The sequence below is a fragment of the Gracilinanus agilis genome, chromosome 2 (assembly GCF_016433145.1).
Source record: "Gracilinanus agilis isolate LMUSP501 chromosome 2, AgileGrace, whole genome shotgun sequence".
Taxonomy (NCBI): domain Eukaryota; kingdom Metazoa; phylum Chordata; class Mammalia; order Didelphimorphia; family Didelphidae; genus Gracilinanus; species Gracilinanus agilis.
In genome coordinates, this window is record NC_058131.1 from 614,623,423 (window position 1) to 614,636,135 (window position 12,713).

At 39.2% G+C, this 12,713-nt stretch overlaps 1 protein-coding gene across 1 annotated transcript in view; it reads right to left on the bottom strand.

The window, feature by feature from the left end:
• Nucleotides 1–3,322: 3,322 nt before the first annotated feature.
• The window catches only part of STN1 (STN1 subunit of CST complex), a 69,683-nt gene continuing 60,292 nt past the window's right edge, over nt 3,323–12,713 (bottom strand). Inside the window, exon 9 of the mRNA XM_044662555.1 lies at nt 3,323–3,709. Within this exon, the coding sequence (XP_044518490.1) occupies nt 3,552–3,709 (158 nt within the window). The 3' untranslated portion in view covers nt 3,323–3,551. The remainder of the gene's footprint in view (nt 3,710–12,713) is intronic.

Genomic DNA, 12,713 nt, shown 5'->3' on the forward strand with positions numbered 1-12,713 from the left:
AGATTAAAATTTCTTACTCTGTTCACTACAACTAAGACTTAAGACAGCACTTAAATGCAATAGAAAGTCCTTTCAGTCTCAGGTTCTTACAAATGCTCCTCTGGTTCTTACAAATGGACCTGAACTTACATACTTAGGTTTTAACATAGGTGTTTGAAGGGCAAAATAAGGGAACCAAGTTCTGCTGTTACCTTTTCTAATAATAAATATAGACCAATATCATGCAGAGACTTAGAGATAATAGAAATCTTTATTTTGTTTTTTTTTTGTTGGTTTTTTTAATTTATAAAAAAGAGAGAAATGAGATTTAAAAAATAACAATGTACTTTTTTTGTGTTTTGGGCTTCATATTTCAAGCTTCAATACATTCCTTTTCCTTGTGATGAACAGAAATGATAATCGACGTAGTTCAACTGTGCACAGCCTTCATTTCTTCTTTTTCCACAAATAACTGGGCGTCCCTATGTAGGTCTTCTCCACTCACAGGCTGGATTTGTCCCCATGCTTCGTATTTATTTGATAAACAAACAATAAAAGTGTTTCTTTGGACCACCCTCACAAATGTCATTTCTAAGATTTGCAGACGTCGTCCTTTGGAAAAATAGAAATTTACTTTTCTTTCTTTTTTTTTCAATCCCTAGCACCAATTTGACTCTACTAGACTCTCAATTCTAAAACTAGAAAGTTGCTACCATTTGTTCAAGAATATATTGGAAGCTCTTGGATTATACCCATATGGTACATCACTGTAACACAGTTAATTTTCTATCTACCTTTGGTGTGCCAGAATTATGGTTTGGAAGAAACCATGGTAAAAAGAGAGTCTAGTGATAGAGGATTTGAATTGAAATTATTTTTTTCCTAGTCTTTTCATATTTATCAAGCATCAAAATTATTAAATGCTTTATAAAAGTATCAGGATGACCAAGGAGATATTCAGCAAACATCATGTGTTAGCAGTCTCTAAACACATGCTTCAGAAAGTGTGAAATATGTTATAACATATAAATAAGGCCCCCAAAAAGTTGCTACCATTTGTCCAAAAATTTGTTGGAAGCTCTTGGATTATATCCATATGGTACATCACTGTGACACAGTTAATTTTCTATCTACCTTTGGTGTGCCAGAATTCTGGTTCAAGAAGGCTTGAATTCAAATGTTGAGTCTTAATTTATTTGGTGTGACTGAGCAAGTCACTTAACTTGTCAGCTTTGGTTTCCTGCTCTAGAAAGAAAGGGACAAAGAAGAACACCCACCTCACCTGGTCGTGAAAAAGAAGGTTCAAATGAGATAACACGAGTAAAGCATAAACATTATTCTCTTTTACCATTAGGGCAAGTTACTGCATCATTCAGATTTGTCTCCCTTTTCCATGTTTATCCTGAGTAATGTACAATTCTGTCTGAGCCACTATTAAGGTTTTTGTTGTCCTAAAAATTGCAAACCACTTACCTCCAACTTGTTTTATGCTATTTGGCCCAGGTGCAAAAATTGCTAGCTATGGGTTTAGGTAAGTACTTATTAGACATTGGGCAGAGACAAGTTTGTGGTGATATCAGGTAACTTTGGCATCAGCTTTCAACATTTAGGAGTTTAAGCGCATCTGAAAAACTGCTTTTCCCCCCTCTTCTGCTCTATTTCTGAGAACGACAATCATCCAGTTTTAACACAGAGCAGATGAGCTATTCTAGACAAATGTAATTTCTAGCAGAGACACTTACAGCTTATTTAGATCAAAACTGAAAGGCTACAGAATAATGCAAAGGTGCCTTTTGTGGAATAATTGAAAGTAACATTAATTCTTTCTCCTAGATTTACTTTTTGCCTGGATTGCTACAAGGATCTCTTTCCCTGTTAGGACAAGTTTGTGCATACTTTCAGGTTTTTTTAATTTCCCCTATTCCCATCCATGCCAACATGTAACTCCACATGCCTAAGCACAAATTGAGGTCTTTGGTGTCCTGAAAACTGAGAAGTCTTAAAATATATTTTCTATGGATTTATGGGTAACTGGCTAAAATACTCAGTGGTGTTCAGTGACAAGAGCAAATGATAAAATTAGTAACTCAGACCTTTTACACAGAGGACATGCGCACTGGTTCTAATTCAAAGAAAAAGGTATATGTTTAGCCATTACTCCCATTCCAGTTTTGAAAAGAAGAATCCCATAAGACATTAAACTAAGATCTCAGACCAAGGACTACTAAGAGATGACTGATAACCGAATACCCAGGTTTCTGTGCTGAAGTGACCCTTACCTAACATGAGCTTTTCTTCAAGATCTGATTCTTGAGCACATCTTTGATACTTCAAGTGCCATCCATTCCAAGAGTAGACTATATAGCCTTTCCCTAAAAGTGACCAGCTACAGAGTGGCCCTGTTGAAGACAACCATAATTGTGAAGGACCGAGGACCGACTAAGGGAATAAGGATGTTTAGCCTGGAGAACACCCGACTTAGGGGTACATGAGAGGTGTCATCAAATATGGGAAGGTCTCTTTTAGAAGGATTAACTCTTTTTGGCTTGGTCTCAGAAGGCAGGCCTCTGAGCACTGGGCAAGAACTGAAGAAACAAACTTAGGTTTAATAACAAGAAAACTTCAAGCAATTAGAACTATCCAAAGCCAGAATGGGCTGTCTCAGGAAGAGAAGAGCTGGAATCCTCCTGGGAGTTCTTAAGGAGGCAATTCTTTTTCAGTTGAGGGTCAGTCAGTCAGTAAACAAACATTTAAATGCCAAGCACCATGCTAAGTGTGGGAGATGCAAAGAAAGCTAAGAGATAATCCTTGCTTTTAAGGAGCTTACAGTCTAATGGTAAGGATCTATGAACATACAAGATATTTGCAGGATTGGAGATAATCAAGAGAAAGAAGGAACTAGAATTGGGAGAGACTTCTGACAGGAGGTTGTTTTTTTAAAATCTGAATCGAGGAAGCAGAGGCAAAATGGTGATAGTCAGTAAAAATGTAAGAAGCTGAAGATGGAGTATCTTGCATCAGAATAGCCGCTGCCATCCTTGCCAACTTGGGATGTTTTATGAATTGTACTTTGAAGTCAAGAGCAGGGCAAGTTTGCCTTTGGAGTTTTTCAGTTCCTGGATCAATTGATCGTACTCTAAGGTAACACGGCTGGGAATGTCCCTGGCTAAGCAAGGCAATGGAACATGAGTTCGGAGGTGACTGCTCAGCAATCCATTAAGTATTTCCTTCTAGTTTTCTGGTCAAGAAGCAATGCTTGAAACATACAGAGTTATATGGATATTTATAAGGTCAATATGGACTGTTGAAAGGTCTATGTATTCACAACTATCAAGAGAAAAGCCTAGGATCAAACTGTATTTTCCCTACAGTAATTGCTTTTGTATTTTATTATAAAGTGACTTTTTCTCAAAGTTGTAGGCATTTAAATGTTTTTAAATGTGATAAGGGAATACCATTTCTCTGCCTTAAGATGATATCTTCCAAAAGCAGATTTCTTACTGGGGCAATTGTTATCACCTTCCCCTCGTCTAAGGGGCTATCTTGCTTCAGAATGAATTCCTTCCTTCCGCTCAGAATGCTGTGTAGTATCGTTCCATTGTGCTGACTATTTCACTCTTGTCCTCCAGGAGATCCAAAACCTGCTGCAGCACTGCCTCACTCATGTTGGGGTCATGGTGCAGGCGGGCACAAGCCAAGACGTGAAGGAAATGGCAGCCCTTCTCAGAATCTGTCAGAAGAAAAGAGACAGACTGCTGAGCCTGGACATGCCTGCAGATCTTCCACAAGAAAGGCTCTTCCCTCTCATACTGTGCTTGTGGCAGCCCAGACTAGCAGCCTGAGCAGTATTAGACGTGACATCAGGAAGACCTGGGTTCAAATCCTGCCTCTAACATTGACTAGCTCTGTGATCACAGGCAAATCCCACTTTGTTGAGACTCAGGCTCCTCATCTGTAAAATGGGATTAATGACAGTTAGTACTTGCTTCACTGGATTACTGTGAGGACCGAATCTGAAAATGTGCATTAAGGCACTATTACAAATGTCATGAATAATATCAAAAGCAGCAACCATGCAGCATATCTCTGCAAACAGTACAAATGTGGCACCAACCAAATGCCTGGTGAGATGTTACCTGGTGGCTAGAGCCCAATGTCAGACACTCACTATTCAGTGCTTAGCACTGTGTCTGGCACTGAGTGATTATTGACTGATTATCCTTCATGGGCTGGGCAATGGCAAGTCCCTGCCCTAGAAACTCAGAACTCAAACTATCCTGAAGGACTCGTTCAATAAAATGTACTGGAACCAGGACAAATCACAGGCCAAACCAGTGCCCACAACCTCCTGGAAATAATGACCTGTAAAATGTTCAAGAATAACATTTTAAATAGTTGTTCCCATAGCAAACACTCATAATCTCCACGACACACTGACTGAGGAAGCTTCCAAGACACGAAGACTTGGCCGAGGAGACCAAAATCGCACGGGAAGGGGGTGAAGTGTCAATCATCTCACTGTTCTAATCGTTAAGGGGAGTGAGGCCAGGACTCTTCCAGTGAGTCTGACGAATAGGTGCTTACATCCAAATATCCTTATTCAATTCTAAAAGGCAATTATTTTATCTTCTTATGCAACAGTCCACAGAATAAAGAATATTAAAGAAAAGCAGGATAATGACTTGTCCCAGGACGATTTTTACTGAATCCCATTGAAAAAGATGAGAAGAATTAGGGCCCCCTCCACCCCCTCAGCCTCATCCTCATCATCCTTAGCTTCTCATACAAAGAACCTGTTCTCAGGACCTTTAGAAAATTCTCAAACAGAAAAGTGACTCAGCAACCCAACCCTCCCACTACTCAGAATTCTTAATTCCTTTTGGTTTATAACCTAATGATGTTCTTTCTTCCTGTAATCATTCTGATGTAATCCTAGAATTTTAGAACTAGGAGGAACTTTAAATATGACCTAGGCCCCTGATTTAACAGATGGGGAAAGTGAGGTTTAAGAGAGGAAGGGACCTATCCAAACTCATAAAGCATGTTACAGCAAAGCCAAGACTAGAACTTAGACCTTTTGATCCTCGTTCTAATATACGCTATTTCCCTAAAAGTATAAGCTGTCTTTACAATAATATAAACAAAATCAATTAAAGGTAACTATCTCTGATTAATTACAATAACCCATCTTGGTCCTGGAGAACAGACTGTCAAATACTTTCTCCTTTTAGTAGAGTTGGGAGATTAACAGGACAGTAAAACTGCCAGAGGCCCTCACTTTGATAGTTGGTCTTGCTTAAGTGTATTTGTTAAAGAGGAGGATCTTAAAGCTCATCCAATCTAATCCTCTATAGTTTTTCAGGTGAAAAATGAGCACTGGCGAGGTGAAATTTATTGTCAAAGGCTGTGCTATAGCATAGCAAGTTGAATTAGGATTTGAATACAGGTCCTCTGGCCCCATATCCAATGTTCTTTCTACAATGAGACTTAACCTGTGATCTTGACTGAAGAGGTTCCCAGTCTGACATGCTTCCAACCTCACAGTATCCTGTCTAAAGCAAATTCTGATGACAAGGACCCATCCTTAGTTATCACTACATACCACATCTCCACTGTCAGGAGCCAGGAAGACTAGGAGAAGCTTAACTGTCACTTCTCTCATTATTCCGGACACTTGTCTCCATTCAGCCTAAGATCCCATTAGCTCACAGGCCACTAAAATCCCCAACGTCTTTTGTCAGACAAAATGCTGCCTATCTAGCCATGCCTCCCCCACCTTGCGCTTTATATTGATCACTATTACAATTTCATCTTACTAGAGGCAATGGGGGGGGGGGGGTAGTTTCTAGAATACCTGACTTGGAAACGGGAAGATCCCAGCTGGAATCCTACCTCAGACACTTATTAGCCATATGGCCCTGGGCCAGACATTTCATTTCTCTCAGGTTTGGTTTCCTTATCTGTAAAAGGAAAAAAATAGCCCCACCAACTGCAAAGGGCTCTCGTGAAGATAAAATCAGATAATCTATGTAAAAAACTTTACAAAACCAATGCAAGCTATAAATGTTAACTACTGCGCTATAGCCCACATAGAATATAGTACTCTAGGCCATCCAAGTCTGGTCAGCATGCCAATTATACCTTCAACCAAGTCATCTGTAAAATGGAAGGGCTGGATTAAGTTACCTCATAAGCTCTCTTTAAACTCTTAAAGCTATGATCCTGAGTTCACTCCTCCTGGCCAGATCTTTAACACCACAGACCTAGACTGAGAAATATTTGTGAAATGCTTCCCTCTAGTGGCCATTTTGTTTGACCATTTTCACCCCCCCCCCTTTTTTTTTTGAGGACCCATTAACAATGGAAACTAAACTTCTGGCTGAATCTATTAACATTCAAATCATTCATTCAACAAACACTTATAGAGTGCTATAAGTGCCTGGTATTGTGGAGCAGAGCAATATATAAAGAACTTCATTTCTAATTGGAAGGACATGACATACAGACAAAAGACTAAAATAATTAAATACCCAACAAGTGATACTATTAACAAATGTTGCAGAAATTCAAAAGAAAACACCATCATCACGACCTAGAGAGACCTTGGGGGGGGGGGGGGCGCTTCATTGAAGAGGCAGGATTTGAGCTGGTCTCTCTGAGGTCGGACAGGATATGGGTAGGTAGAAGGGAAGGGAGGAAATTCCAGGGCAGTACAGTTTGAGCAAAGGCACGAAGGAAGGAATCTGGAATGAATGAAGACAGAAAAAGAGAAGAGACCAGGTCTTTTGGGAGTTTGAGCTTCATTTAGTAGGTTAGTGGGAAATAAGTTTGGATTGTAGATAGGTTAGGGTCATATTGACTGCACTAATGAAGCACTTATTATATGCCCATCACTGTGTTAAGTGCTACAGGAAATATAGACTAAGAAATCCCTAATTCCCCATTGGGAGAGATCCCAAGGATTCCTTCAAGAAAGTAGTACAGTGTAGGAAAGTCTAAGGAGCAACTGCCTAAAATAGAGGGCACTGAATGACAAAAATGGACTAGCAAAGTATTGTTTGCTCCCAAACTAAATTGTTTGCCCCCAACTAAAAGCAACATCTTTCCTATTCTCCTACCCCAATCTCGAGGACAAAACTATCTGACAGCTGTGATGAATTGGTAGATTCCTGTGTCACTGTGGTGTTCCCCAAGAATCATGACTTACAGATGAAGACCCGAGGGAAGAAAGTGCCTTGGAGGAGAATATGTGACCCCGTTTCCTCAAGTGAATCAAGGAGATAGTTTCAGTAAAATAACTTGAGAGGAGAATCTTCAGTAAATAGGAAACATCTAGTTGTTGATAAAGAGTAGTGGGTTTGTGCAACTGGATCTGAGTAATGGGTACAGCTGGGTTCCAGAACAAGAATGATAGTATTTGGGAGGGGAATAGAACCTTCAGGGTGCTTCCTGTGGTGTCTCCTCACCCAGCCAACCCTTTACAAAGGGCCTCTATGGTTGCAAAGGATTTCTTCAGAGGTGCCTGCCATTGCATTCCTCAGCTATGTAAGCTAGGGACCCAGTCTTTTTCTTCTGAAATCATTCTCATCATTCTCACCATCATCAAAAGAAGGTTCAATTTATATAAATGCTTTGGGGTTTGCAAAAGCACTTCCCCTATTTATCCTGAGGGAGTCAGCAAAGTACTTTCCTTTAAGTTTGACATCATGCCATTATAGTAGATAGTGACTCCTCAATTAGTCTTTGGAAAGTCAGTGCAACAAGACATTTTAATGCCAGGGAAACGCATGCCCTTCCAAGGGACCAACAGACAATCTCTGTTCCATGTATTCCATGATTAGAATGGGCTCTTCCCTGAGGTTCACCTCTGCATGGCCTCTTAGGGGAGGAGGCCCAGCTTTGGAGGCTGGGTCTCTGGTGTCCACTCCCTGTGAATCCTGGGCTTTAGAGTATAGAAAATAATAGAGAGTAATCATAACCCTTTACCTTTTCCCAGGTACTTTCTCATGGAGTGGCTTATCTGAAATTCTTTCTTGCGCCCTGCTGATTTAAGATCTAAAACATCGAATTCTGTTTGACAGATTAGAACCAAATGTAGATAGATCTCATGATACAGCTCGCTAGCTCCAAAGAGGTCAGCTCTCCATTATTAATGGCCTGCTCCTGTTCACATTGTTCCTCTGCACAGGTCTGACCAGATCTCTCCTCAGGTCAAAAACTCTCAGGGCCTTCCCTACTATCTACAGGATAAAATGCAAATTCTTTCTTGGGATATTTAAGGCCCTCACAACCTAGCTCCAACGTACCTTTCCAGATATTTCACCTTCCTCTCTTTCTGGTAGTTGATGTTCTGGCCATACTGGATTACTGCCTGTTCCCTGATATTCTGCTATTTCTACTCTGATATGTGGGTCCCCTTCCCCCCCCATTCCGATTCCTACTCACTCCTCTACCTCCCTGCCCAAATCCTTTTCTCCCCTCAAGTACCAGCCCTACCTACCATGCGGCCTTCCCAGATCCTCTTGGCTGCAGCTGTTTATGCCCTTCTCACTCTCTCTCCAAGCACTCTCTCTGGCTCTCTCCTTAGCCCCTGCTGCACTCTACGCTTTGTGACTCGCATGCAGCAGATGTTTAATGAATGTTAATTTGAATTGTTACAAGATTACAGATATGAGGAACAGTGGGATAAATTACAGTCTAGGAATTTAATGGAATACTATTGAGTCATAAGAAATGACAAAAGGGACAGCTACAGAGAAACCTATAGGAACAGATGCGAAATGAAGTGAGAAAAACCAGAACAACTTATACAATAACAAACACATCAAAACACCAAACAATTCTCAAAGTCTTGGAGAGTCTGAGAAACACAATGACCAGCTGTGATTTCTGAGGGCTAACAAGCATGGTGCCATCTACTGCCTATCAGATGTGGACGAACTCAGGGTAGTGTTTAAGACAACTTTTCTGGACATGGCCAAGGCAGAAATGTATTTTGCTTGACTGTGCTTATTTGCTGTTAGGAGGGTTTTCTTTTTCGTTTTTCTTTCTTTTCTTTTTCTTTTTTTTTTTTTTCAATTGGAGGTAGACAGGGTGGGAAGGAAAAAAGGGAAAAGAAAAAAGAAAAAAATAGATTTTTGTTCATTAACAAGCCAGGACACTCCTGAAGGACTTATGGGAAAGAATGCTAACCACACTGAGAGAAAGAACTATGGAAGTAGAAATGCAAAAGAAAAACATGACATCACAGATTTTTGTTCTAAAAAAAGAAATTAAATTTTTAAAAGATTAGTGATATGGTCTATCTAATTTTGTGCTATTTTAGCACTTGGTGAATCAAGATTTTTTTTGAGGAAAAAGTAGAAAATACTAGAGATATAATGTTGGAAAAAGCTGTTATTTAATTCAAATTAACAAACATTTATTAAGTACCTACTGTATTCAAGGCACTATGCTACAGGTTTTTAATCTATTATTTATGACCTATTATTTTAAAACATTTACTATACTTTTTAGACAGTACATAATTTTGAGAACTAGTCCAAAAGTGATAAAAATATTTAACTTGGATCACCAAACCTATTTAGTCCTCTCATTATCACATCAACTAAACTCTTCAATTTAACCTCCCAGGCACACTGTTGTTTGGTTCATATTCTCTAAACTTTAGCCTGCTTTCCCCAGGAAAAAGTACAAAATAAACTCTCCTAGAGATCTTTTTTTGGGGTTTGTTTTAAAACCTTTACTTGTCTTAGTAACAACTGTAAAAGAGAAGGCAAGGGCTAGGCAAATGGTGTTAAGTGACTTGCCTGGGGTCATATAGCTAGGAAGTAAGTGTCTGAGGCCACATTTGAACCCAGGTCATGTCAACTCCAGGCTTGGTGCTCTATCCACTCTACCACCTAGCTGCCTCTCCTAGAGATCTTATCCTAAATTATTTTCTTCCCAGAGGCAAAAAGCTATCTATTTGATTCTCAATTAATATAGCAGGTGTAGGAGAAAAACCTGCATTCAAATCTAACTTTATATAGTTATTAATTATGTGAATTTATTCAAGTATTTACCCTTTCTAAACCTCAGTTTAGTCATTTATAAAATGAAGGTTATATCTGAATTGCTAATTCACCGGTGTTATGATTAAAAATGATGAGGGCCGAGATCAAGAGGAAGAATAGTATTTTAATAAAAGCCATGCTGATAGAGATAAACTGACCACGCGCCTGTAAGAAAAACTATTCCAACCTCACCTCAGCCATTTACCTTCCTCTCTCCTCGAGCTCAGGTAACTAAACAGGAAGTTCCAAGTCACTACCCCCTACTTAAAACAGTCCCTCACCTTTAATACGTCATCCAAAACAGGAAACCCATGAAACCCGTTGGACCACGGGAAATGTAGTTTTAAGGACCCCCACAGGTCCACAGAAGTTTGTCAAACACTATATTGAAGGTTCAATCCTTCCAAATAGAACCCCAGGTGATTTTAACTAACACACCGGGCCTTTGTGAGGCTCAAATGAAGTGATACATATGTCAAACGTATTATATATATTATCAAATTTTAAAATACATCTATAAAGTTAGTTCTTATTATTATAGAAACTATTATTTTCCAAATGCTATGAACTATCTTCTCTGGTAATAGAAAGAGGATCTTGGAACAACTCTAGCAATAATTCTTTAAAAGTTTAATATAAAACATTTTCCCCAGGACCCTTTATTGAATGTAATTTTTAAAAATAATGTTTATTTTCCCCCCAATCACGAGTAAAAACAATCATTTAACATTCACTTTTTAAAAAAATTTGAGTTCCAAATTCTCTCCCTCTTTCCCACTCCCCTCGCCCAGTAAGCAATCTGTGGTAGATTTTACATGTGCAATCAAAGACATGTTTAATTAATACAAAGCATCATGTTTTCATTGATACCCAAGTATTTAGAACTTAATACGTACAGGCCCCTGTGCAGGCTAGCGATTGATAAAGTATGATGCTGATCTTCAAAGGACAAGCAGTCAAGAGCAACAAGATAGGTGTACAAATAACAGTCACACAAGCATCCCTGGTTTTAGGCAAGATTTTGTTCAAACTTCCTCACTGTTGGGAGCTTCCCATACAAAGTTATTATCTCCCATCTCCTAGGCATGTACTTGTCTGTACCAATTTCTGTAAATGCCATCTATGACTGAACCAAGAGGTCACAAAGAACTCCGAGTTCCAGGAAGGGAGAAAATTTTTCAGTACTCCCAGCTTGGGGAGTCAACCAGTGAGAAGACTCAAAACTCTAATTTGTTCCATTGAAGGAACTGGAGAGAAAGAATTAAAAAGGGACCGCATCTCAGACTTATTATACTTTACTGCCCCTTCCACACACTATGGAAGTGACATTGGCTTCTGCTGTGCCTCAAACAAGACACTCCCTCTCCCAACTCTCTCCCTTGTCACTGGCTAACCCCTGTGCCCAGAATGTTCTTCCTCCTAACTTCTATGATTTCCTTCAAGGCTCAGTCTGCCGCTTACTGAAAGAAGCCTTTCTGGTTCCATTTAATGCTAGTACCTTCCCTCTGAAGTTATTCCCATTAGTCTTGTATAGATCTGCTTTGTATAGTTTCTTCTTTGGGGAAACGGGAACTCTTTTTTCAATTCAGCAAACATTTATTAAGCACCAACTGGAGCTATATAGATAAAAATAGAAATGACTCCTTTCAAGGATCTTACATTCTATATCAAAACGTATTTTTCTCCAATAAATTCCATTTTCATTTTGAAGATGATACCCTTCCTGATGCCTGTTGATTGACTAAGAACAGTGCTAGTCCTGACCTTAGTCTTTTACTTCTCTTCATGAGCCATCACAAAGGACTGATCACAGAAGGGAAATGGGCACTGTTAATACATTATTGATGAGATTATAGTCTGGTAAATATTTTGAAGAATTGGCTGGCAGTATAAGAGCCATAAAACCGACTTTACCCAGCCATCCCACTGCTGGATTACATCCTAAAGATAGTCTAGAATTCCTTGAGAAGAAATTCTCCATACAATGTAGATCTGTACCTGTTTTCCAATTTAGAGTTGCCTAGGGCACAGAGAGCTTAAATGATTGGTCCGGGGTTATACAATACAGACAACAGATGTCAGGGATGGAATTTAAGCCTACTCTTTTTGATATGGAAGCTGGCTTTCTGTATTCATTATTCTGAGGTGCTTCACATTTCTAGTAATCCATGAAAATAACTATGTTCTAAGCAAGCCCTTGCCAAGAGACTCATTGAAGAGCATTGTTTCAAATCCTTCGATGGGTTAGCCAGAGAAAATAAAACACAATGGATCACTATTTCTTGAACATAAGATGATGCAGCATCAGCTCCTAATATAGTTACTCATAAAGGCTTAAAAATTTTCTTGTTGAGGGAGGAGTTCATTATTGTTTTAACAGGTTGTATCAGTTTGCTACACCACCGAATCCAGCTTCTAAAGAGTTTATTAGTTTCAGTCAATTCAGTGATGGCTTAATAACAACTCATATTTACCATGTGATTGGCAGAATTTATTCAGCATGACACAAATCTGTAGGAGCTGCCCTGCCAAGTGAGAAATGCCCCCCAAATGCTATCCTTCAGGTAACAAAAGGTTGTTTGGTTTTTGTGAGAAGTGAAATATGAATTTCTTTCACTTGCTTCCTTAGGCTTTTAGCTAATTTCAATCAATTATGGTCTTATTGTAGATCCAGCTAAG